General features: G+C 39.1%; 1 protein-coding gene across 4 annotated transcripts in view; it reads right to left on the minus strand.

Annotated features, from left to right (window-relative positions):
* Positions 1-26,400, minus strand: part of LOC101792725 (glucagon-like peptide 1 receptor) — an 89,425-nt gene that overhangs the window by 23,678 nt on the left and 39,347 nt on the right. For all 4 annotated transcript variants that reach the window (XM_013103405.5, XM_027454021.3, XM_027454022.3 and 1 more), the window contains exons 4-7: positions 9,756-9,865; positions 6,869-6,975; positions 3,132-3,285; positions 1,415-1,574 (exon numbers count right to left, since the gene is read on the minus strand). In XM_013103405.5, the coding sequence (XP_012958859.1) occupies positions 1,415-1,574; positions 3,132-3,285; positions 6,869-6,975; positions 9,756-9,865 (531 nt within the window). The remainder of the gene's footprint in view (positions 1-1,414; positions 1,575-3,131; positions 3,286-6,868; positions 6,976-9,755; positions 9,866-26,400) is intronic.

A 26,400-nucleotide genomic window follows, 5' to 3' on the forward strand; every position in this document is an offset into this window, starting at 1 on the left:
ATAAAACAAGGGGGAATGGTTTTAAACCGAAAAAGTATACATTTAGATTAGATATAAAGAATAAATTCTTCACTATGAGGGTGGTGAGGCACTGGCACAGGTTGCCCAGAGAAGCTGTGGATGCCCCAACCTTGGAACTGTTCAAGGCCAGGCTGGATGGGGCTTTGGGCAACCTGGTCTTGTGGGAGGTGTCCCTGCCCATGGCAGGAGGTGTGAAATTAGACAGTCTTTAAGGTCCCTTCCAACCCAACCCATTCTATGATTCTTTGGTTATATAAAATGCTTTTGCTGTATGCCCTATATTAAACAACAAGGGAAGAAAAAGAATTTTTTTTAACTAAAACTCTCCAGCAAGAACTTGCTATTACTTGCATTTAGTTATTCCCATCAGTATGTCAGAAAGCCCTTACTCTTCATGTATCTCTGTTCAGTATAATTGGTCGAACAATTCACAGTAAGCCATTTATATGTACTTTACCAGTGGATTACTTCACTAATAAATATTCACAGTTAGCAAACCCATACAAACAGGACAGTCAAAACAATTTAGATGCTTAAACTAGTATCTATGAAAGCACTTGCAGTATTTACCCGGATTTACTTTAAGCCAGAGTGAGGGGAGGCAGGAAAAGGGGAATAAAGTGAAAGCAATAAAAACTTTTGGAGATAATTTCAAAAATAAGATCAGTCTTGAACACTAATAGAATTACATATAACCAGAGAGTGGAAGAACCAGAACTTTAGAATTTCTACAGAAGGCAGCTCTGGCTTAAGGAACTGACTTTATACTATCACAGTCCTTAATCTCAGACACACAGGTCGCATGGTATATGCACCCTGACGACTCTTTCACTTGACATTTGTTATTTGCCCTGCTCTTCCCACAAAAGCAACCTGAATACACCCTGCTAGCAGCCTCTTGTTTGTCAGCCCTATAGCATCCCTCTGCTCATGCTGCCAGCACATCTCTACCTTTGCTCCTGACAAGATATACAATATCACCGCAATTTTGCACCACAAGTAGCTAACACGTCACTGAATGTAATGAGAAACTGCCAGGAGCTGAAGCAGGGCAGTTCAGAACAGCCTTTGCTCACCTGAAATCACCCATACACCTCATGTATTGGGAAGCTGATGTCTTGCTGGAAAAGTATCATGAGCCTGTCACTGGCTTGGGTTGTTTCTGTGATACAGCACAGCACCAGCATTATGAACCTACAGACTCTATCTACACTGCAAGCATCTAGGAGCTGTGCTGGTCCAGCCTAAGCAAGATCAAGGATCCGGAATAAAAAGGGAATGAAGTGTGGGACTTGAACTGGGCACTGCTACAATAGACACACAGTATTTTTTCCTGTTATACAATCTGCTGGTACACGCAGCCAGTGGTGGACATAAGGAAAGATCAACTTACCCCAGCCAATGCAGAGATAAAGACGAAAAATTCTTTGCTCAGAAAACACTGAAAGTACCAGCAGCGTGTACAGGTACATGCCTTCCACCAGCAACCAGTAGTAGTTTGCAGCCACACAATACTGCATCATCACAAAGACCAAGCGGCAGATGAGGGATTCCTGTGATGGAAGAAAGCACAGCCCAAATGAATGCAACAGGGGCTACAAGAAAAAACAGACTAACCCAAAAGTTGTTTTTGTTCTCCTACTTTTACTTTCCCCTCAAAACAACACTTGCTAAATTCATCACATTTGAGTACTGAAAGGACAGAGGCCAGCACTGTGTGCTATACAGAGCAGATAGACAGCATTGCTCCTTAAAAAAAAAAATAAATCTGCATTTTCCTTCAATATGCATTGGATTAAAATTTGAAAAGCAGCACAGAAAGATGAAAAGAATCACAAATGAAAGGTAGTGTCCATATCAACTGCAATCAGTGAACCTTTTCACTTCCCCAAATATTCCTTTCTGCAGCTGAGAATTTCTCTATTTAAGAGCAAATAGTGCATTCCATAATGTTAACTATCTTCCAAAGCAAAAAAAAGAAAAGTAAAATTGATAGAAGCACAATACTGTCCAGTGCATCACATTTAAGTGCAAAATCTCTCTTGGCTGGTAAATTACAGAGAAGTGGGCAGCCAGGCTTTAGATAAGGGTGAAACTTGATTACCTAATTAATATATCTATCAGATCTGATGAAACCACTATTGGATGAACCATGTGTGAAAGTACATAGGTTTTTTATTTTTTATTTTATTGAAAGGAGGAAATGACTGACAATTTATTGCGAACATTTCCAAACCCTGCATTTAGTTATTATTAGCATTACAGTGTTATTTTCTGCCAGCCAATACGTTGCAGATGCAAAGAAATCAACTGTCAAAAGAGATTCACTCGTCGTGTTGGCACTTAAGCCTTAGGTCAGAAAAGGATGGGTGGATGGGCACTAAGTATGTATTAGAATACATACTTTTTATGACCTCAATCCTGTATTTCAGCAGCAACCACTGCACCCATGTTCTAGAATCACAAGAGTTATACATGTAATGGAAATCCCTTTCTTTAAAGATTCAATTACATTTTGTATTCCAGATCTGAAGAGGGAAAGGCATGCTTTCATCATATTCACAAAAGAGTTGCATATCCTCTCCATTTGATTAGAAGTATTTAATTAGTTTGTTGCTCCAAAGCTTTTCTAAAATTAAATTTGCATTTAAATCAGATGCATCCCTTTTTTCATCATTAAAAGATTATAAAGATCTCCAAGAATGACCAACTAATTTGGTCATTATACCAGAGGGACAGTCTTATCACAAAAGGTGTTGGTTTAGGAAAATGAATACCTTCTTGTCACTATTGAAGAACAGAACCTGCAGCTTGGGAAGAAGAAATGGTCATTTGTATATATGCCAAAAATCCACCTCTTTGTGTTTGTTCCATCTAGAAGGGGAAAACCTATCACAGGCAAACATGTCATGGCACCAACTACTCTCTAACTAGCCCCAGCTTGCACAGCCACATACATTATGATACAAGATTCAGAGAAACTCTATGGACTGAAGAAAACAGCATTTTGGACAAGCCTCAGTGTACAAATTGAAATTACCTGCTGTGATGCAGACACACCACCGTGATGACTCCAATATCCTCAGAACCACCACAGTGTCTGCCCCTACCTGGAAGGAGATAAGTCCTTCCCACTGGTGCTCTTGTGTGGCTGTGCTGTACATCCACTTCACCACTGAGTCTTTAATGAAGACGGATATAGCACGGAGGATAAAAGAGGTGAAGAGGTTCAGGTGAATGTAATTCCTTGTGCAATGCAGATGTCTGTAAAAAAAAGGAAGAATCGGTCATGATCCACAAGTGGTGTAAAAACTGCAATATCACGGGTAGGAGTGAGGAAGGGAACAACGGGCCCTGTTGAAAATCATGAGGTACCTGAGGAAATCCCATAACTTAAGAATGGCTGCAGGTATTTCAAACTGTCTTTGGAAGAAATCACTATAAAGGAAAAGATATTCAAAACTTTAAGCCCTAAGGGTGAGTGTCTCAGGGAAGGGAAAAGATCACCACATTAGGTAAATCTATTTGAAAGGTTTAAAAAGTGTAAAATTAAAGCCATTTTCAGAAGAAATATCTGAAAGGACTAAAATAATAATAATAATAATAATAATAATATGAAACTTCACATAATGCTGTATCTAACCTCTTTGAATTGACCCTGATGTCACTGCACAGGTTTACCTTGGCAAAGCTCAGGAAATATGCAGCAGAGCTTCTGGCTGTGTTCAAGCATCCCTTCCCACAATGAAAAAAATAATAAATAAATTAATTAAAAATCCACCTGTAAATTACCAATGTGACAAGAGAAAAACCTGTATTCAAATTGCCTCCCAGGGGAATTGGAAGTATCTTCTGTGGAACTAAAAGGAACACAATTTTCACCTCTGCATTCAGAATTGAAAACAGAGAAAAATCCTCTTGAATTCCATCAGCTAGCTGCAAAGACAACAAAATTGCTACTTGTTGAGAAGAGCACATCAAGGGATAGCAAAGGAAACTGCAGTCATGTAAATGGCACCCAGCTGCAGAGTGCTGTCAGTGTTTTACCAGCTTCACCCACAAACGTTTTTCTTCCAGCATTGCAAGGATACAAACTTTGCTTCAAAGGAAGCTACACTGGATATAATTCTTTTTTTGATGCTAAAAAATTCAGATAGCAAATACACCAACCAAAAACCAAAAAAAAAAAAAAACAAACCAAAAACAAAACACAAAAAACAACCCAACAAACAAAACAACAACAACAAGAAAAAACAAGAAAAATTGTTCTAGAAGAAGTTTAAGAAGTTTCAGTGAACTTCTGCTTTAGATGTTTGATTTTATTGCTCTATAAATTTGGGTAAGATAGTCCATGTTTATTTAGTTGGTCTCAAAGCTATCAGTTTTAAACTAAGACAAAGGAGAACATATATATATATGTGTGTGTGTGTGTGTGTGTATAGATTAAATATAATTTTTTGCATCACTTTAAGGTCACAGCCTATTTCAAAACTTACCTATGATAAATGTTTACTTTCCTTTAATTTAAAACTTATTTGCTGCTGCCCTTCAGAATTGCCATGCATTTAAATCCAATTGACAAATTTATGTAAATTAGTCAATTGAAGAAAATAGTTTGCAAGTAGTTACAGACTATTTCTGCTGCAGGCAATGCAAGTTATTCAAATTGTTTCAGTCATTAAGTTATGGGGCTAATTCAGCTTCACTGAAATTACAGATTTTTCTTTCATTTCTTTCAGAAGATGCAAAATTGGACACTAGAGATATATTGCTTCCTCTCTTGAATCATTATTAAAAGCAAATATAAAGGTTATTTTGCAGTCTAAGAACTCATTAACTCCTTCTATTGCAGAAGTGGATAACATCAGTCTTTTGGTGCCACCGAATTAAATTTCTATCCTTATTTGGTGAGGTTGCACAGCTACTGGGGCCACAAGCATTTACCCACATAGGGGTAAATTCTTAAGTATTTTATGGGATCCAGGAAGAAGTTGTTTCCAGATTGATGATTTAGACAGGAAAACACAAAATGGTTTGATGGCATAGTTGTAATAAGACTCTGAGCCCCATTAACATCTCTGAAAACTCATTATCAAAATCAGAAATGCACACTTGTGCACATTTCTTCCAGCCCTCACTTCACAGTTAAAGGAAAAAATGCTAATGGATCTCTCCACAAACAGTCAGAGCATCTAAATTCTCTCTCTTTTACCAGTCATCTGCAACAGAGTTGCTCTTTGTTTCCTGCCAAAAACATGCACAACCTTCCTTCAGTATATATACGATTGTGCTCTGTGACCTTTACATTTTGGCTGCTAAGATTATTCGAAAAGTGTCATTGATGGGTGAAACAAGGAGAAAGCTCTTATCCTGGGAGACATTTGGAGAATTCAAGACCATATGCTGTTCAGTCGGATGAGTCCCAAAGTTGCACAGCTACTACATGAACAAATCATAATTATCATCACACAGCACTCAGAGGGTGAGCATGTCTCTACATTCCTGCAGTCATTTTAAATCTTTGAGATAGCCTTACACTTCTCCACTGGAAGGAGGGATAATACAATGCTAAAAGGTGTTGTGCAGTAGTATAAAACTAGGGTTATTTTCGTTTTGGAAATTAGAAGCTGAAGGTACAACTGATCTTTTCAAATACATGATGGGTACATACACTTAGGAGGGAGGAAAGGAGAGGGACTGCCTTGCTAACAGAGTGCTGCCTCCAGGGCAAATGATCATTAACTGGCAATGAGAAATATTAAGTCAGGGAAAAAAGTTTCTTAAGGACCAGGACACATAAGTTCCAGACCTGATTTCAAGAAAGAGTAACTGAAAGATGGGGAAATATACTTCTTCAGAGGCAGCCTCATCCAGCCTGTAAGAGGGATGATGGGACCTGGATGTACACAGCAGCAAGGAGCAGGACTGCATGACAAATAGTTTTCCCTTCCACACCAGATTAGGTTCACGTCTTTGTGTTTTCTAAATATCAGTCTCCTGTGCTCAGCATCCCCACACCACAGGAATTTTGGACTGAAATAAACGAGATATTTATTGCATTTAGAGAAGGAAAAAGAGAGATTGCTCTGTTGGAGCAAGGTTTTTTTTTGTTTCGTTTTGTTTTTTTTAACCAAACCTACACAATGTAGCATCAGTACGTATTCAGCTTGGGAAGGCTGTGCAACCAGCAACCTCTTACTTCTCAGGTACCTCGTGCAATTCATTGGTGCATACCAGGATGAATCCAGCATGCCAAACTGACCAGGTGACAGCAACGTATTTCACAGAAAATTTTCAAATTTCGTAATTAGTTTCCTTTCCAGACTGCAAAAGAAATAATTTCTTAAAGTTCTCCAAAAAGAGAGATTGTGTTAAAAATCCATTTCTGTACTGAAATGCACCATACACATGGTTGTTGAGAAATGACTGCGACTGAGATTTATGTTCTGGGTAATTCCACATAAAGCAAGATGTAAACCTCTGTCCTGAATGACCTCTCACATTCCATACCAGTGCCCCATGTCCAAGTTGACAACATCAGGGAATGCTGGAATCTCTCTTTTCCCATCTCTTCCAGTGGTAATTTAATTAGAATCAAAAATATATATATTAAAAAAATCCAACTGAAAAAAGCATATCCACACACATACTAGTAACACTACAAAAGCTTAGGATTTTTTCTTGCATTTTGAGAAGAAATGATGGTAGGAAAGCATGCAGAGGCAACACAAGAAAGAGAAATAAGGTGATGGAAGAACGGAAAACTCAAATGTTTCTGTCAGTCTGATACTATCACATAGAAAAACATAACACCTTTCTCCACTCTCTTCAGAGCTTCGCCAGTTACCTGAATCCAAGAAGAATGGCAGTTGCAATTACAAGGGCAGAGAAGGAAAGAGCATATCCAATGGTGTATATGATGGACAAATTCAGGAGCTGTTCTTCTGGTGCATCCTGAGAGCATATAAAGGAGAAAAGTAAAGGAGAAAAGTATATATTAAAAAAAAAAAAAAAAAGCGAGGGGGGTTTGAGGGGAGAGACAGAGCTCATGGTCTTCAGTTCTTTCCTCTCAATTGCTTTCTAACTTTTCTTAATGACACCCAGAAGTCATTCTCTCACTTTCAAGTTTAAATGCATTCATCAAATAAGTCTTCCATTTTTCCTATGTTCTAAGGAAATAAAAATTTAATCTGAATTCCCCAGATGCTCCCAGGTGTTCAGTCAAACAGTTGGACTTTGCAGCCTGGCTAGAAAATAGATCATGTGGTATTATTTGATAATAAAGTTGGAGAAGCATGAATTAACAGACAAGCAGGTGTTAAACAGATGGCAGGAAGAACAGACACAACTCAATTCTGCAGTAAAAATGGCAAAGCTTATGTTTTCAGACTTGCACACTTTGAGCCAGTCACCTTACTGCTGTAATGGAGGTGTTCTTTCAGTTATATTTAGAAGTAAAACAAGCCAGGTCCCATTTGCTGGCTCTGAGGCAAAGTGTGCCTTGCATTCATATAACTAAATTCTTCTCTGCCCCCAGATTATCCCTCTTCTTCCTCAACTATACCACCTCCTGGGAATGGACTCATGAACTACACGTTACAGCACTGCCTGGGAGTAAATGAACTGATGCAAGCCAGAGCAGCAGGGATGCTTGCACCCTCCCGACAGTCCCAGTCTCAGGCTGCAGCTCTCTTTGGATTTCCTGTTGAAGGTGCATCCACTTCAGCCCTAGCTTGAAAGTGCTGGACAAAATCTTTAGGGAGAGAACTGTCTGAAAAGCTATGGTCACGTCTGAAATATAACACAGGCTTGTTGTTTCGACTCCAAGACACTAATGTTGTCTTATTCTAGCCCATTTCTAAGCACATATCTTTGTCTGAATAGATTCAGGCATTTTACTTCCCTACTTCAAGCTACTGAATAAACAGATGACTCCCAAGATTTGTGCCGTACAAAGGAATATATTCTTTGTACTTCAAGAATAAGTACAGCTATTCAGATGCATTTTGCACAGCTAGGAGAATTTAATGTGAACATACAAGCTGTTCTTCAGGGATTTGATAGGTTAATGTTTTAAAAGGAATGATATGAGAGCTGTCTTACGAAGAGAAAAGAAATATCTCTTCAGTGTCAAAGCTCAACAAAAAGAAGCTTAGGCAGACTACTGAGGCCTGACAATTTAAAACATCTCATACACAGATCAAAACCACATCTCATACCTAAAGAAAATCACGTTATTTTATAAGGATTCGCTCATAAACCCTTGGGACCGTTTTAGCTACTGTTATAATATGCAGTAAACTTATTAAAAAAACCTTGTCTTTGTGCACAAGAGGTATAGTAAAGTAGGTTATTGGGGGCTCTATATACATTAGCTAGAAAAGCAAACACAGCTATTCATATTTGGGAACTGAAACCATGCATGCAGGTTTTCAAAATCCAGATCAGCTCATAGAAATTTGGAGGTAGGTTCCAAATGACCAAGTGTTATCATTAGGTATCTGTCTCCTTGGTATGACCCAAAACAGCCCTGGAAGAAAGCATTAATGACAAACCAGGAAAAGTTAATTGATCAGGCTTATACTAGCTAGTATGATAATGTTCTCTGCTTGGGTACCCCAGAATGTGCTATGGACATAGAATAAGACTGTGAATTAAAGGGAAAAATTAAATCTTATGTATTTGGATAACAAGAAATTATCTCTTCCCATTTCCTCCTAGCTTGCAGCCATCTATTCCTCCTGAAGAATGAGACACTGAGTTCCACGTACTCCAGAGGACACACCTTCTTGGGACATGGCACTTGGGAATTTCATATACTTGAACAGTTTTGGCTAGGTATGTAATAGTCCCCAGCATGCTGGGGTGGAGAGCGTACACCCAATTTATACAATGAAAAGGATCACCCTTGGAGGCTTATAGTTGTGATGGTATCACGTCATGGGAACACATGCAGGGCACTAGCTGACGCCAATGGCTGACCAAAATCCCTTTGCTCTCATTTATTTGATGCCAGGTGTCTCAGCTCCCTGCAGAGTATAAAGCACTAGGGCAAGAAAATAAACCGACAAGGCTAATTCCACTAGGGCAAGAAAATAAACCGACAAGCCTAATTCCATAGCCCACGTCAAATTAATTAAAAAAAAAAAAAAAAAAAAAAAAAAAAAGCCACAAAACACTCTCCCCCAACACACCCACCCACACAAAAGCAGGAACTGTCTCCTATCCAAAGCTGAAAAACAAATATCCTTCAGTTTGATTCATCTTAATAGTTGCTTACAGGACAGAGAAGACAAATAGTAATTTTATCCTGGCAACATTCCACCGACAGAAAGAAAGGCAATGGAACAATACTGGATGACTTCTCCAATTTGAGTTTACCCTGTTATGGATAAGACCTCTGTCTTCCTCAGGAGCACTGCAGGGAGAGAGCCTCTCTTGGCTGAGCACAGCATTTGGCCAGGCTTCCCTGCACCATGGCAAGGACCATCCAGTTTGCATCTCCTGGTTGTTTCACCTACATTTGAACCTGGGCTCATCTACCTCATACATTGTCTTTGCTGAAGAGGAGATGCGTGGTGTCCCATATTACCAGGCCCATTGAAACAAGGCACCCAGAATAAGTCAAAAAAGATTTCTTTGGCTGGTTAAAAATGTGTGGGCATCAATGAATAATTTTCTCCTTTTCTGTTTAGTTTGAATCAACAGCAGCAGCCAGCGTCAGAAACTCTTACCTGGTCTGAGGCCTCACACTCCGACAGGTTCCTCCAGGGCAGGGTCGAGTTCTCCTTCAGCAGCCACGTCCCCTCAGAAGTGCAAAACCGGTACACCTGCCCATGCAGCACTGCCAGAAACAAAAGGGGCCATAGGGTTGGCTGGAGGGGAGCCTGAACACAGGGAAGCAAGCTGGTGCAACTTTCCTTCCTCCCAGGAACAGGAGCAGTCTGCAAGGATGTGGCTGCAAGGGCAGTGAGTGGCACATGTGCCTGGACAAACACTAACCAACAATGATCTCAAACAGTTGCTGCTCTCTTTGTATGTGTTTCACAACAGGTGTACGTTCCAGTTCTCTGAAATATCAGAGTTTAAGACTCACAAATTTTGGAAATTTTGAGCTTCAGATACAAAATTCAAAGGGAATAGAAAGTGTGGAAAAAGTGCTGATTCTTTTCTGAAATCATGCAGAATGATTAATAAAGAAACCTCAGAGAAAGTATACTAACACTAGCTCCCCAAAATGTAAATGCCTACGCAAACACCTGTGCTATAAAACAAAGCCATAAATCTCTGCCTAAACTACCCATGCAATCTTTTTATTCCTTCTGTCTACATGTTTGGATAACAAAATCAGCAATAAATAAAATGCCTTTCAAAAGCTGTTAGCAGCTTGATCTTGTAAAAGCAGGAATGACAAAATGGCTTATAATAAAATTACACCAGACTGAGGCACCAAAATGGGAGTGCAAGAGGTGAGGAGAACTCAACCATAGAATATAAAAGGAAACCCTCTCTCTGGTGCTAGAAGTATTGGGGAAGCCTAACAACTCTTACCGCTGCACACAAGCAACCTGGAGCTGCCCCAGTATCAGTGCATAGTTAAGGGTAATGGTGCTTGAGGCTTTGCAAATGAAGTTCCTTGCTAATTACAGTTCTGACCCAGCAAACTGACATATTCTGGGTTCTGAAGCTACACCTCAATAAGCAGTGCTGGGTCAATCCCTTCACCAGCGTTGGTCTCAACCAGGGCAATGTTGTGAGGCAGACACTATATTTTGAGGTATGAGAAGCTGAGTTTAAATTCAACTTGACATGGGTAACCAAACACCTCTGGATTTCAGCTTTTGCTCAATTCCATCTTTGCCTGCTGAAACAGCCTCCTCTTGGCAGCCCCATCCTTACTTCCAGCTGGAACTCTCTAGAGCTTGGCTGTTCTCTTCAATGGAAAGTTCTGGCATTTAACAGAAGTTCAAATATTAAAATTTATTTGTAATTATGAAAATAACCTACTGGGTTGTTATATTAGCTGACAGCTTGTAATTTGTTCAATAATTCATTGTCAGTGGTATATTAGTAGTAGGCGCTGTAAGTAAAGAATGATGTGTTAAAAATAATCTAGACTTTGATATTCTAATGGGCTGTTTCTAATTAGTATACTAAATGGCAACTGACAACAGTTTTGATAAGCGTAGTCTATTTGCTTTTGTAATTAGTGTATTGAATGTATTTTGGGATAACGTAAAAATAAAGTTATGCCTGGTGGAGGATTTTCTTTCCTTTCCAGCGTTTCTGCTTGCATATGTTTAAACACAAACAGAAGGAGGGACTAGGCCAGTGCACTTACACATTGACAGCTATTAACAATGCTAAGGATATCTCATGTGATGGAGTATAGCAAATTGGAAACCAACATTTTTTTCCATTTAAGATTTAATGGACATCAAATTGAAGCAATCCATCTAAAACTTCTATGCAAAGACAGCTCTAGGAATCGGGAATCAGCAAATATTCTATTACAGAAGCCAGTGAAGTTGAAAACCAGGGAGTTAAAAGTCTGGATGGTGATAGGACTTAGAAACTCAGTCTGACTGCCAATGCAATAAGCTGTAACCAAGTATTATAAGACAAAATTACTACAAGAACAATCTCACACAAAAACAAATTTCACTATATTCCTGAAGAGAGAAAACTTGCTAGATGAGAATTGATTTTTTTTTTCCCCTAAACATTATCTCACATTCTCTGAAGCTGTGAAACTTTTTTTTTTCATTTTAATTATTTCTTACTGTCAAGGTCTAATTAAAATGAAAGCTTTGGCCTTGGTGCATTTATTTTTTCTCCAAATCAATCTGTGACACACTTTAATTCTATTTTTCTTTTTATTGATAACAATTCTCTTGAAAAAATATAGAGGAAAATGCTGATGCCTGGCACCTATTGGAGAACAGAAAAGTTTAGTGAATAGAAAAGCAAACGGAACATGAAATTTGCCATCACACAGAAAGACAAGGCAATTCCTTCAGTTATAAAGAGAAACAAATGTCAGTTATCACCATCTTATATAGATTGGATCATCTTGTAACTTAAGTATATGAATTGAAATTTTTCTAATTATGTCATGTAGCTTAAAATTAAAGACTGAAAAGCAGTCAGTTAAGGAAAAAGAATAATGACGTCCCTGAATATAAAAAAAGTATTTTGATTATGTTGAAGTGACTGTTTTTGACTATGTTAATGGATCTTTTTGTACAAGATTTCTTTCACCAAAGAAAACCAATCACATTCTTTCATTTGATGATAGGAGACTAGCCCTGTTACATTGGCAAGGAGAGCTCTTGCCACATTTAGGGATCAAGAACAAATGGGACTGAGGGCTGCTACGGTCTTCTGGGTAGCAGCAAGCCAGTTGCACCAGGCTGTTCTAGCCTCACTGCTTGCCAAGACAGCATTGGTCAGTGCAGGACCCAAGGCAACTAAAGATCTGTCTATATTCAGGAAGAGTCTTAAGAAGCAAAAAGATTCAATCAAATCAAAAATCCTAAATAGATGAGACCACACGCATGAAGGCGAGAGTGTATGTATGTTTTGTCTCAGGAATCATTTATGAGAAAGGAAGTGAAGGACAGGAAAAGAAGGGGAAGGGAACTAAGTCTTTAAGACAGCATTAGGATTCTGGTTGATTTATGGAGAGATGCTCATGATAGAGCTGAGAGACTATGCAATCCATGACATAAAGAGGGTGCAGGGGTGATGTATTGGAGGCAAAAAGCTACCCTCAGGAATGGGAAATCAAGTCTCTCCACTGTGGACACAGATTATTTTCAGTTGTTGCAAAACACCAATGACCTCACATGACATTAGCGCAGGTTGACTGTAAGGGCCCTGAAGGGTTTGGCGCTGGATACACACTGCACACAAGACCCTTCATCCAGCACCAGCACTATGCAGGACCTGGGAGACAAACCCAGCCAATGGGACACTGGTGTCTTCGCATGCCACATGATCAGCTTCAGGGGTCCCCCAAGAAGGAGGGGCTACAGCCTCACAAGCCCCAGCTTTCATGTATCACGACTGCTGCAGGGCGCACCTTCAGGGCAGGCCCTTCCTGGTCCCACCCAGGTTTCTCTCAGTTTCCTAGAAGCACAGGGCAACCAGTCAGTGTCAACTGATCCACCTGTCAACAGACTCCATCACAAGCTGCCACCTTCTACTGCTCAGAAACATGAAAAAAGCTTTGTATGTGTGACTGACAGCTCAGAAGAGATGCTGCCTTAACTTGATGCTCTTGCCTGGTCATGCCTCACTGAAGGGAGGGGCAGAGAAGGGTCTCAGTGCCTAAAACTGTTCTGCTATGTCTGCAAAGCAACTGATAAAAACCCTAAGTGGAGATTTCAGATTTTGTTATTAAATGAAATTTTGATTAAAACTAATAACATACAAGCTAAATTCTCACCTTTGCTTAGTGAAAGCAGTTCCAACTAATTTCGAAGGGATCAGGGGCATTTTGATCCAAGTACTACAAAGTATCTTAAGGAAAGCAAATGGTTTGTATTAAAGGTACTTATGTTTATTGTTGTAAGTATATACAAATACAGTATTCTTACAACAATTTTTCATGTGGGTTTATTATGATTGCCCCTCTGCACAGCTGGTCATGGCTTTAGATGGCAGAGATGTTAGAATCATAGAATGGTTTGGGTTGAAAGGGACCTTAAAGACCATTTGGTTCCACACCCTGCCATGGGCAGAGACACCTCCCATCAGACCAGGTTGCCCAAAGCCCCATCCAGCCTGGCCTTGAACACCTCCAGAGATGGGGCATCCACAGCTTCTCTGGGCAACATGTTCCAGTGCTTCACCACTCTCATAGTAAAGAATTTATTTCTAATATATAATCTAAATCTACCTTTTCAAAGTTTAAAACCATTACTCCTTGTCCTATCTTCAATCTCCTACACTGATAAAAGGACACTATGTGCATGTATCTTCTTTTTGCGTGGGCCTGATCCAAAGCTCTAAAGTCAGCAGGAGTCTCTTGTCCTTTAGCCTTCATATAGAGCCTTTACTGCAAAAGATCAGCTAATAATACATTCAGAAGCAAACCGATGACAACTTGCTAGAAAATGCCTGTGTGCCATGACAGCAGAGAGGCATGCACACAGCTTCCAGGTCAGCCACTGAGCAGTTTTAGTTTCTTGCTTGCAGGTGGTTTAGTCAGAGGTGATTCACACTTGTCCATGCCTGAATTCTGCAGTGACTCAAGCCCTCTTACCTTTCATGAAGTGCAAATACCAAATGTACAACAACCAGCTTCAGTTTGAACAGATCAGCGCAATGAACAACATTTTTAGAATGTTTGGGTGGTTACTGCCTCCTTGCTATCCTACAATACCTCTTTACAGTGTCATAATGCTTTTCATTATCATACAGTCAATGTTTCAACTCACACTAATTATCACATTCTAGAATTGGCTATCATCTTCCGCAACAAAAATAAATAAAAGCTACAGCCACCGTATGGGGAGTATGATTTTATTTAACTTGTAAATTAATGCATTCACTGACAAAATTGCACAACCTTTGGAACAGGAGCTTAATGAAGCCAGTTTATTTGAACAGTGTCAATCACACCTCATTAAAATTACATGTTAAAATATGGATTGATACCTAACACAGGCTCTGTAGAATGATAAAAGACAGAGAGGAAAGGCCATGAGTTAGCACTGAAGTTAATATCATCATCTACCTTGCTCTCTGATGAGATTTCAAATCAAATCAAACATAATGTCTAGCTAAACACTTTTACACACGGGGGAAATACATTATCACATCTCAGAAGGCTCACAAACATTTCCTTACTAGCCTCCTTTTGCTAGAAATAAAAACAAATTAAATGATTTCTCTGCTTAAAATGACCAACCTGATCTGCCTTTTATAACATCAGTGTGTCAAGGTCAGTGTGAGATTACTCACCTAACTGTCCCTGAGGATAAACTGGAACATTATTCATTTTAAAAACAAATTACAGCATGTCCTATCCAATCGCATTTATTCAGGCAGAGAGAAAAGAGATTGGAAAAAGGACAAGAGACCAAGAGTTTCACCTAGCTGCTGTGTATAAAGTGTTATAGAACCCTCCTCTGTTAATAGATCTTCTCTATTTCAAGCAGGAGTAAATGTTTAGGAGAAGATAACAATTTTCTCCATAAAAAGGGGACTCTGCAGTATATGAGCACCACAAGTCTTCCAGCAGACCGTTTTTTTCTTGAAGTGAGAGAAATGCCCTTTGACGGGGACAGCAGTTTACCTGAACATAGGAGTTTGCACCTCCCAACAGCCCTGTTCAGTTCTCAAAGGGTGTGACCTTGGCACTACTCACCTCAAAGGAGACACTGTTGTGTGAAAAAGTTGTGTCATATAGGCTGGTGTCTTGTACAGCGAACACATCCTAAAACCAAGATTCATGCACTTGCCTGTGAGCATGCAGCTGGAAATACAACACAAAGGAGCAGCCTGAACACAAAGCCTCTAGGGAGCAGGAGGAGTTCCAGCCTGCACGACTGTCCAAGAACCACATTCATCTAAATGCCCATTTATACTGGGCTTGCTGCCACAACGTCTGAAATTATATTACCTCAACAAGCAGTTTAACTACAAGTACTTTATTTAGTACCCCTTCCCACTCCTCCTGTTCCCTCATAGAGTATTAGTCATCCCAACTTCTTCATTTCAGTGATGATAAAGCAATGACAAACAGATACGTCTTGCATTTTGTCTTGGAGGCAGAAAGCTGGTGGTCACTTCAAGTTCTTGCAGCAGGAAGAAACTCATTTTCAATTATATTCTACAGTTTGGATAAGTGGGGAAACAGACCTGAATATAACATCACTAGCTCTTAACCCAAGAGATCCAAGAACCCTTCCAGCCTCTTTCAGTGTAAATCTAATATAATAAATAAAATAAAATAAAAATACTGCAATGACTCTCTCTTTTCATATACCCACCATGCTACCAAGAGATGGATGCAAGCTTACACACATCTAACAGATACCTCTAAATGCTGCAAGGGGACATCCAATTAAGCAAGTGCAGGCTATGCCACGGACTGCACAAGGCTGCCCTGCATACCCAGTAAGACCTCAGTGCATGAATCTTGTGCTGTGCTACCAAAAGTGAAGAATCAGAGACTCTGCTCATGGAGGTGATGCCTTGCATCACCCAAGGGATACTGCCTGCACACAAATTCTCATTTTAAAATATTCAAATTGAAATTATATTAATGTTACAAGATTAATCATTCAAGAATTAAGAAATGCCAAGCTAAACCTGCTTATGCATTTTTTTAATTCCAGGCAATAAAACTGTTTCTATGTATGCAGTCATGCTTTTTCCCCCCCCCCCAGAATCCATTGATACTCTCTCCCCCTCCCCAAGTTTTTTCTTTAGGGTGAAGAATAGAGTGGGGTCATTTAACAAGAGATTAGTCCTCTTTACCACTGTGAGACATCAAGCTGTATTTAAACATACTGCCAACAAACTCAATGTTTTCTTAAACCACCAATTCGACTTCCCAATGAACACAGAGTGCTGGTTTCTCATATTTGTTCCCAGAGTTCCAAAAACAAACTGCATATTCTAGTCATATATAAAAGCCAGATTTATACAGCAAAGAAAATTATGCAGCCACAAAATCTGTTCTGCATGGACATTCAGTTCTGTTAGTGAAGGGATCATCCTTGCCAGCTCTGCAATATCTTGCCTCACTCAACATAAACTCTCACAGTTAATGAGGCAATGATCTTTCAGAGAAGAGCTCTCTTTACTGCATATCTCACAAACAGATCCATTCTGTATAGTGAAGGAATAAGAAATCTGTGGAGAAATGATGGAATATAGCTTCCTAATTAAGAAGTATTTCCATACTGGTTGCCAATAAATGTTGTGTGAGCAAAGTAGACTGCACTAAATCATGAAGTATTCATTACTTTGTAACCCTATATATCATTAGGTAGGAATTAATATCTTAAAAAAAAAAAAAAACAAAAAACAAACAAACCATACCATCCTAAAAAAACAACAGAATATTACCCTAAGAGCAATTATACTCTCTAAGCATTTCAGCTGAGTAACTTGTATTGAGAAAGAGCTGTATTGACTATGCAAGACCACATTGAAACCTAACATAACCTTTTGAAATATACTTTAAAAACCAAGTCATAAAAATGCGCCCATGTATGTGTGCATTAGGTTTAATAATGGAGAGTGTTTATGAACTATAAAAGATATATGAATTAATGTAATAAAAGAAGGCTGTTTATGAAAAACAAATCTTTATGATAATGGTACAGCTTTGTGAAGGCTTGGTAAGATACCAAAAAGCACCATTAAAAGTTTCTCAGAATAAATAAAAGTGGGTTGAAATAAATTTATTGTACCAACAAATGTGATTGGAAGTTTAATGTAAAATAAACTTGTAAAAACACTGTTAAGAGGTTCTGCATTTTAAAGTTATTGGATCAGTAAGTTAATGTAATTAATATAAAACATCTCATTAAAGTATGTTAAAATAAAGCAAAAAAAATGCAATAAAAAGTTTTCTTAAAAGGCTGTACAACAAAACTGAAGGCTTTGCAGTGTAAAGTGGATCTCTTCCTCTGCTATGTCCATGTTCCAGGAATTTATAAAAAATAAGAAAAAATAACAAACAAAACTTGCATACAGTGAAAGAAAAACAAGCTAAAAGAAAAAGAAAAAACTAGGCAAGTCATTAGCATAATGTGTGGTGAGCAAGAAGAAGCAATTTTGAGAAAAACCAACAGATAACTAGTATGTTAAATATGCATAGCTAGGAGGGAAAGGTGAGTAGGCGTGCAAGTAAACAGTTGTTTGATGAAGCTGCTGAGCAAAACATGAAGCTCCAGAAGACACAGGCTGAAAACAGTGCCAAGCACTGCAAACAAGCTGCCAATTCTTGTCAATAGGAAAATCACTGGTATTTAATTATCCTCAAAAACAACAGCATAAGTTAGGTTTATGAATCACTGGCTATCACCTCTCAATGGACGTTGATAAAGATACACAAACAGAAAACAGGAATCCAAACCTGGATTGAATCAAACTTAATTTAGAGACAACTATAATTCCACAAGTATTACCCACGACCTACAGGAAGCAAAGGAACTGGATACTTAAAAGCAGAACAAATAAATTGAAGCATCTTGTGCATTTCAAAGAGTAGAGACATTTTTATTTAACAAGCTGTCCACTCTCACATTGGTTAAAGGTTTTACCTCTGTCTAACTGAGCCTGAAGCTGTAAAGAAAAACTGTATCAACTGGTAAAAGCTTGCTTTCCTATGGAAATAGCTCTTACACTCTGCAGACCTGGAATTATACAGATGCAGGCTGTGTGACCATTATAGGAGGTAGTACTAGGCAAAACAAAACAAAAAACAAATAAACAAAACAAACAAAAAAAACCACCAACAATCAACTAGTGCAGGTGTATGAAGAAACACAGCCCTTGATTTTTCAGCTCAGGACACTGCCCCGTGTCATCAGTATATTCACACATTTTGCCATTGGGTTTCTCTGTTACACAACATGAGGATACTGATGTTTTGTTTCAGACTCTGTAGCAGACATACCCTAACACCAACACTTGTCTGCCTTCCTCCCCAACCCTCTTCCCTTTGCCTTCTTTGTCCATCTCCTTTCAGCTGCTGTCACACCATTCCTCTTTCTCCTCCACTCACATTCCCCTGTTCCTGTCCTTGATTCTCCTCTTCAGTTTTATTCCTCCAACCCTCCCTATTGCTGCAATGCTTACCCATGCACTACTGATCAACACACCTGTTGCTGATCCTCTCCCTTCATTCTGCATTTTCCTGTCCCTCTCAGCTCTTTGGTTTGTTGTCCTCCAAAAACAATGGAGATGAATCAAATAGCACACTGATTCCAGCCTCTCTCCTCTTACCTTTTCCCACATCTCCTTTCTCAACCTGTTCCTCAGCCCTCCTCATCATACTCAAGCAGTTTCTCCTACCCCAGATAAACAGTGACGAGGAATGCAATCAAGATACTCCTTTGAACTCCATTCTGGAGCCTACCATGGCCAGCAAGGGCATGAGAAGTCTAATCTATTGTGTTGAATCTCATTCAAGCAAAGTTTTGCAAAAACTTTTTAGTAAAACCAACCTTTTAAAGGAAAAAGCAAATAAGGAAAACAAAACACAAAAGTACCAAGTGATTTCATTATAGAAACCACTGTCGCTCTTGTCAACAGTTACTGAAGGTCACTAAAACTTTAGTGTTATGTCTGGATTTACCTTTCCTTTACAACTAATCTTTATACCAATCTCTCTATCCCAAAGTTGAGATCTACCCTGATCTAAAAATTGGGAATTCTTACACCATTCCATTAGTAATCTTCCTTAAGTTTCATATTCCATTTTTATTTCCACTAAATTTTCATTGCTTGAAAAGTATTTGGATGGACATACAATCTTTTTGACTTAAATTTTTATTTTCATGCCAACGTGCAATCCTTTCTTGGAGTATCCACTGCTAATGCTACCTCACATTTTTAAAAGCTTAGAGAGGCTCACTGTCATTCATCATCCACATAACACCAGTATTTTCCACATTTTTGCCCATGCTTCAGTTCTGTTTAAAGGAAATTGTTGATACCTTGCTTCATTAGGCTCCAGGGCAATCATCAGGCAGGTTTCGCATGTGGAAGCCAGTTTTTTGCTTTCAGAGGAAATATGCTGATGAGCGCTTGATCCTTCTCTTGCCTAATTCACTTCTGCTTTTTCCAATTGTCAGAAAGTAAATTAGTTCCAGAAAGGTCAGATGAATCTGGCCAGACACCAGACACCACTATCATTATTATTGTCATTGAACTATTCAAGTACCCAGGTTCTCTCATAAACATGCTGTCCAGAAAAACTTCATTCTTATTCACGGAAAATTTAAAGTGATGTATGGGAATACTAACAGTTAACATTTGGAGCATGCTTGAGGAGGATTTGGCGTCCTTTCAAAATTCATAGCAGGGACCAGGTTCTCTGAGGGAAAATCTAGTCTACCACAGAAAACTCTCAAGGGGAAAGTTACCAGCAAGACATTCAAATGGAAAAGGGTAATAGAGCAAATAAGTAAAGCTGTGTACATAATTAACAAGTGCAATCATTGTACAGCTTAGAACATTTTCAAGTTAAAAGCTGCATTTGTGAATCTGGCGTGAAAGGAAGGATGTTCTATAATTAAGCTACTCACATGCAGACACCTTTTAAGTCAGTCCACAATCTTGCTTGACTACTTTGCCGAACAAAAATATGAAAAAATACAAACATAGTTAATAACTTCAAGAGGCAGACAGCACGATTACCTTCTACATAAGATATTTACATTTGTAATATTTAAGCAGATTGAACTACATAAGCATCTTCACCTGAATTCAGCTAAGGTTCATGGGACAAGCAAGTAGCCCCTCAAGTTCACTACCAGAAATATATTTGTTATGTGAGAGAACGCGTACACATTGGATGTAAGATGAGCATTTCCCATCACACAAACGTGAAATGCCAGGAATCACAGAAAAAGGAGGCTGTAGGTCACGTGGCTCATCTAGCAAGATGTTTTCAACCTATCCAGGTAAGATCAGGCATTCATGGTTTATCCCATCTTTGTGACTTGAAAAAAAAAAAAAAAAAAAAATCAATACTTTGACTAATCAGCAATGTTTAAGTAAACCAGAATGATAATAAACTGTTCCCAGCAAGGCATGTAATTACTTAGCATACATAAGTACCATGTTTATTCAGACCCTTAACTACTTCAGTTTACTCTTTGACCACTATAATTAAAAACTGCAACTTCTTAAGTGTAAGATAATCAGTTTTAAAACAAAAGTAATGGGAAGAAGGGTTCGAGGTCTCTTCCTTTAGAGTATACTGGTACTGTAAACAAATGAAAGTGTGGAGATAATACATATTTCAATTACACAAGACCTGTAATGACAGCATAGATGAAGTTAAAGAAATTGGTGAGTTTAAACGTGTCTGCTTAGTTAAGCAATCTGCTAGAGTAGCATGGGCAAAGCACAGAGGTAGTCCAATAGCTTCCTTGCAGCTGGATGTGACATTTTTTTCTCACTTAAAGGACCTGTTTGCAGTCACATCAGCTAGAGGCAACTTCTCAAGCAGATGCTGAATAAGGCTCAGTTATGCAGAGATGTGCCTTGATATCCTTGACACATCTCAAGCAGTTACTTTAACAAAACAAAAATACTATACGGTTATAAGAAAAAGAAAATGCTGGAAAGCATGCAGTTTCTTGCCAGCTACGTTACATCTCACAGATGCAGTCACACCTACAGCAAGGGTGTCCAGCCTTTATGTTCAGTTCAGTAGCACAGAAAAGCACATTCTTGCTAGAGGTGACCGGGCTTGTACCTGCCATATGAACAACATGCAGCTGTCCCTATCTTCTGATAGCTGCACTTCAACATTCAGCCATATCAAAAGTCTCCTATTCCCATCACACGTTTGAAGGGGGAAATACACATTTTGGTTGTGGTAGAAGAGGAATCAGAGTGTATATCTTTTCACAGTCCCTAAATGAAGTCATATAACTCATCCCAGCTGAAAGTTCATGCTCTATTTGCATGCACCTCAATCTAAAGTTAAACATCAATTTATCTAAAAATAAACTTCATATTTTTAAATATATAAAATGTAGAACGGCATTGCCACACAGTACACAACAGATGCATGTTAATAATATCTATCTGTAAATTATTTTTAAAATTATTTTTCCCAACAGTTCCTATATATACCCTTGAGATGAGCAGCATATGTTCTAGAGTTTTCTGGTTTACTACCAGATGGAGACTAGCAAACAGAAGCAGAGGTGAACTTGAGAGACTTTTTTTTTTTTAATTTAGCAAACTGAGATTGCCAATTAGCTTGAGACAGTTTTTACTGCAAGAAAGGAAGTATAAATTTTGAATTGCTTAAGGGTTAGCAAATTCAGAGCAGCATCTTTTTCACTGAAAAAAGGTCACACCCCTTTCCAGCATTATGGAGAGCTTTCTCGAAACTTGGTTTTATTGGAGCAAAGAAGAGAAGAAATGCAATAAATGTCTAATCATCTTTACTGTACCTAATATTTGAAGTGAAATTTATTTCCTTCTATGTTAAAAGACAAACAGGCAGTTTAGCTATATGCTCATGTAGCCATCTGCTAACTATCTTGATTTTAAGAAGATCTCAAACTAGGAAACTGCATGATTAAACAAAAAGTAAGGGAGATTAAACCAGACAAGGTTTAATCTGGTCCCTTGAACTAAATGTTCAAGCCATGAACATATATGGCAAAACTGTCTGAAGGAGATATCTCACACAAACTCCTCCTTCCTCAGTTGTACAGCTTTCTGCAGACCCCTCTAGAAAGCAATATATATAGTTTCCTTTGGTCTGCCTTGCACAGACAACAGCAGCGTGTCACTCCCCCAGCATCATTAACACTGTGAGATCTCAGACAAAAGCAAACATCATTTTTCATTCCGCTTCTTGCTTAGGGCACTATGGCACTAAGATCCCAAGCTCCTCCCATGTCTGAACAATGCCCAAACAGAGGCACCCCAGGGAAAGCGACCAGGGCGGTGGATTTACTCCTGCAGCACAGCAGTGACAAGGCTCCTCTCTCCTTTTTCAGCCCTTCTCCTACGCAGCCCCAAGATCCACAGGTGAATCCCTCAGTTTACAAACACAATACTTTTCAACTGTTATTTTTCTACTGTTCAGGAAGCAGGGAATAGGATCTGCAGTATTGCTGTGCATGATGCCATTACAGCTGCGTAAGTCTACAATCACAGCTTTTGGGTAAGACACCACACAGGAGGAAAGTATTAGGGCTTGCTGCATTCATTATTTAAAAGTAGTAGCCAGGACTAAGCTAGACACTAGTACAGGGCTGGGACTGTGCAGACAATACCCATCATCACTGCTGTACCAGAAGAAGCATTGCCTATACATCCCAGCCCTTCCTGTAAAAGCATAACAGGCCTCAGGGTTGGACTGGTAACTTACGGCAGTTGGCAGTTCTGAGGCAATGCCCTATTTCCACCCAAAGCCTCACACACAGCTTGCACTTACTTAAAGACACACCAAGAAAAGCAGTTCTGCCACCAGAGAGGTAAAGGTGAGCGCTGGAGGAATGATCTCAGATGTAAGTTATGGGAGAAAGGGAAATGGGAAAGAGCTGACCTGGATGTGTCCTTGCACCTAAAGGTAACTCAGAGCAGCAAACCAGTACTCTGGTCACCTATACACAGTGATACTGAGGCCCAGAGCCCGGGCACCTAAACAAACTCACCAGCAACAGATTTGCTGCCACACCTCTACACAAAGCTCGGTTCATGATATCTTTGTGACTGAGTAAAGCTATTGTGCAAAGTACAATAGCTTTCAATAGCTGTCATCTGACTGTGTCTCTAGTAGCCAGAGGCAGACACGAGGTTACTAGCAGAGATCTTCCGGTATTACTGCTAGGTTATTCTTCTGCCAGAGAGACTTTTAGCTCTTTCATGGCACAGACTGAAAAGTTATGCTGTTTACAAAGCTCCCTGAGGTGTACTTTGCCTGATCTTCTGGGAGAGCAAAGGAATAGGTAACACTATTGCGACACATAACCTAGTAAAGGGAGGATAACATAGAAATAAAACTGAATTATGGGAGAGAAGTGATTCAAACAGAGGTTAATGACAACAGAAGTTATTAGATAAAAGGAAATGATTTAAAACTAAGAAAGGTGGATCTACAGAGCACATGGGAATTACAAAGCATTGAGGCCACATGGCCAATGCCAATTAAAAGTATATGAGCCATTTGGTCATTTCTCTGGCACAAGAGAAGTTCATAATTTAATGAAAGGTTGGTAACTCAGTAGTCTTCTAATAGCTCCTGTGTGGCCATGCTGGTGAACTTCATTGTACTATAGACAAATCATCAGCTCTTATGTCTCCATCAAAGGTTGAAGAACATTCAATGGATACCTGGGGCACTGATTCTGGTTTAATTTTCTACAAAGAAACACACCCCACAACTGCTCAAACTGAACTTAGTCACGACAGAAGAAGGACCATAAAGGGGTTGCTTCAAAATTCACTTGTGCCAGACCAAAATACAGCCCAGCAGTCAAGCCAGTTCAGATGTCAGATGTCTCATAACTAGAGACATGTTCTAAAAACAAACAAACAAAAAAAAAAGAGATTTTGAGCAGAGATCTGAATAACATTTGTTAATGTATTTTATTTATGGGTACTAGTCACCTGAATGTATACCATTTCATATCTACAGCATCTTTAATCTTGCATTTCAGTATAGGTTACCCAAGGTTTAAGTTTCCATACAGTCAATGCCCACACATTACACATACATTCACCACCTCATCTATCCAAATAACGGTAAACTAGTAATATTTGCTACTGCTATGGACCAAGCTACATCTGCGTTACACAAGTTTATGGCCAGCCTTTGTGCAGCCCAGGGCATATAGGAGCAACTAATGTGGCTACTGTTCACAAAACTCATCTGAAACTTGTACTCTTGGAAGGTTTCTAATTAAGAAGGATTTAGTACTATTAAACAATAATATATTAGAACCCCAAAGGAGGTATAATTGTAAAATGAATTGTGCAGCTCCAAGGTTTCCAAATCCACACAGTGCTATTGGCAGCTAGCCTTCAATTACAGAAAGGTAACAAGAAAAAGTACACAGCCACTGACAGCAAGTTGTGGTGCCCTCCATCCCTTAAAGGAATACTGCTCCCCTGGGAGCTCTGGCCTTTGAGACAGACACAGCCCAAGCATAACTTGGCAGTCTTGATGACTACAGTGTGGATAGTAAGATGTGCAAATTTTATCCAATTAAACTTCAGTGCTATCAGAAACTGAGTAGATTTTTTGCGTTTTCACTAAAGGCAAGATCTGGCAAATATGGGGAACAAAGTTCTGACCTGGGCAGTCAGAAGTGCGTGAAATTTCGTTTCAACAAGCTTTGGATATGGTCCAAAATCTGTGCTGGAGACTTCACAGAACAAATCCTTTTAGCAATAACCTTCCCCTCCTGCTACTTTAGCATCTCCCCATGATGACCTGCCCAACAGCAGGAGTTGCGTAAGCACAAATAGAAGCAAAACAAAGATCTGGAGTGAAATAGCCCATACAGGTATGAAATTGCTCTGAAGTCTACTGTTTCAAAGACACATAAGCAGGTTATTAGAAGTGCAAATATAATCTTGTCTTGCCAAAAGCTTTTCTGGTGGAGGAGAAGGGACATAACACATAGAAGAAAGTAAGTATGTGTTTGTTTTGATAATTCACATATTTTCATTTAATATTTTCAAAGCATTTCAAAATACTACTTCAGAATGGAAGAAGTCTTCTTAAAGATAAAGCTTTAGAATTTCACCTCCGGAGTCCTGAACAGAATACTGTTTGATTGCAGGTAGCTTCCCCTCCACCTTGTCACTCCACCTTGTTCCCCTCCCCAGTGTCACTGCTCCTCATTGTTCCAAAGGGTTTCTCCACAACACACAAAGATGTTTTGTATGGTTCTAGAGGAACATGTGACTTATGAATTCCTACTATGTAGTAGTACAGCCCAGCAGTAACTGGGCTCCACATTTGCTATACCACCAAACCCCTGCACTGTGCTGTGAGAAATTTTAGCCACCTATTTCTCATTCCAGTGACAATAGCTTAACCTGCATTGAAGCAGAGGCTACTCTAAATATCAGTTCTTTCGGCTTCAGTACAATATTGAGTATCCAGATACTTTTAATATCCTTATTTCACAATTCCTTGGTGAGTTAGGACAATACTATAATGACCAATTTACTTGAAGGAGATAAATGCTAATACAATTGCAATCACATCAGTCAGGAAACTGACCTGCATGGGAAAACATGACTCAAAGACTGAGGGAAAAAAGCCCACAACATTTCATTTGGGTAAAATTCCCAATCTAGTTTGCTGCACAGCCACACAAATAGATGAGTTTGTTTAGCAACTAGATGTACAAAATAAATTAGTGAAGCACCACTGGAGAAACATGTAGCATATGCAGGTCACATACTATTAAGTTCATTAACAATTCAATGCCCAGTATTTCACTGGGAGCTACAAAATGAATTCCTCTAAGGATTCAGATTTAATTTACGTGCCTGTCACAAAGCAAGTCCATAGCAGTACACGGATACATGGGTTCAAGCATAAAATCTTGGTCTAATGTTGTGATCTTTCTTCTATCCAATCATCACCAGCATATTCTGAGCCTTCAGAGTCCATCCTTGCAGACACCGTGTCAGTACTGA

The sequence above is a fragment of the Anas platyrhynchos genome, chromosome W (assembly GCF_047663525.1).
Source record: "Anas platyrhynchos isolate ZD024472 breed Pekin duck chromosome W, IASCAAS_PekinDuck_T2T, whole genome shotgun sequence".
Classification (NCBI taxonomy): domain Eukaryota; kingdom Metazoa; phylum Chordata; class Aves; order Anseriformes; family Anatidae; genus Anas; species Anas platyrhynchos.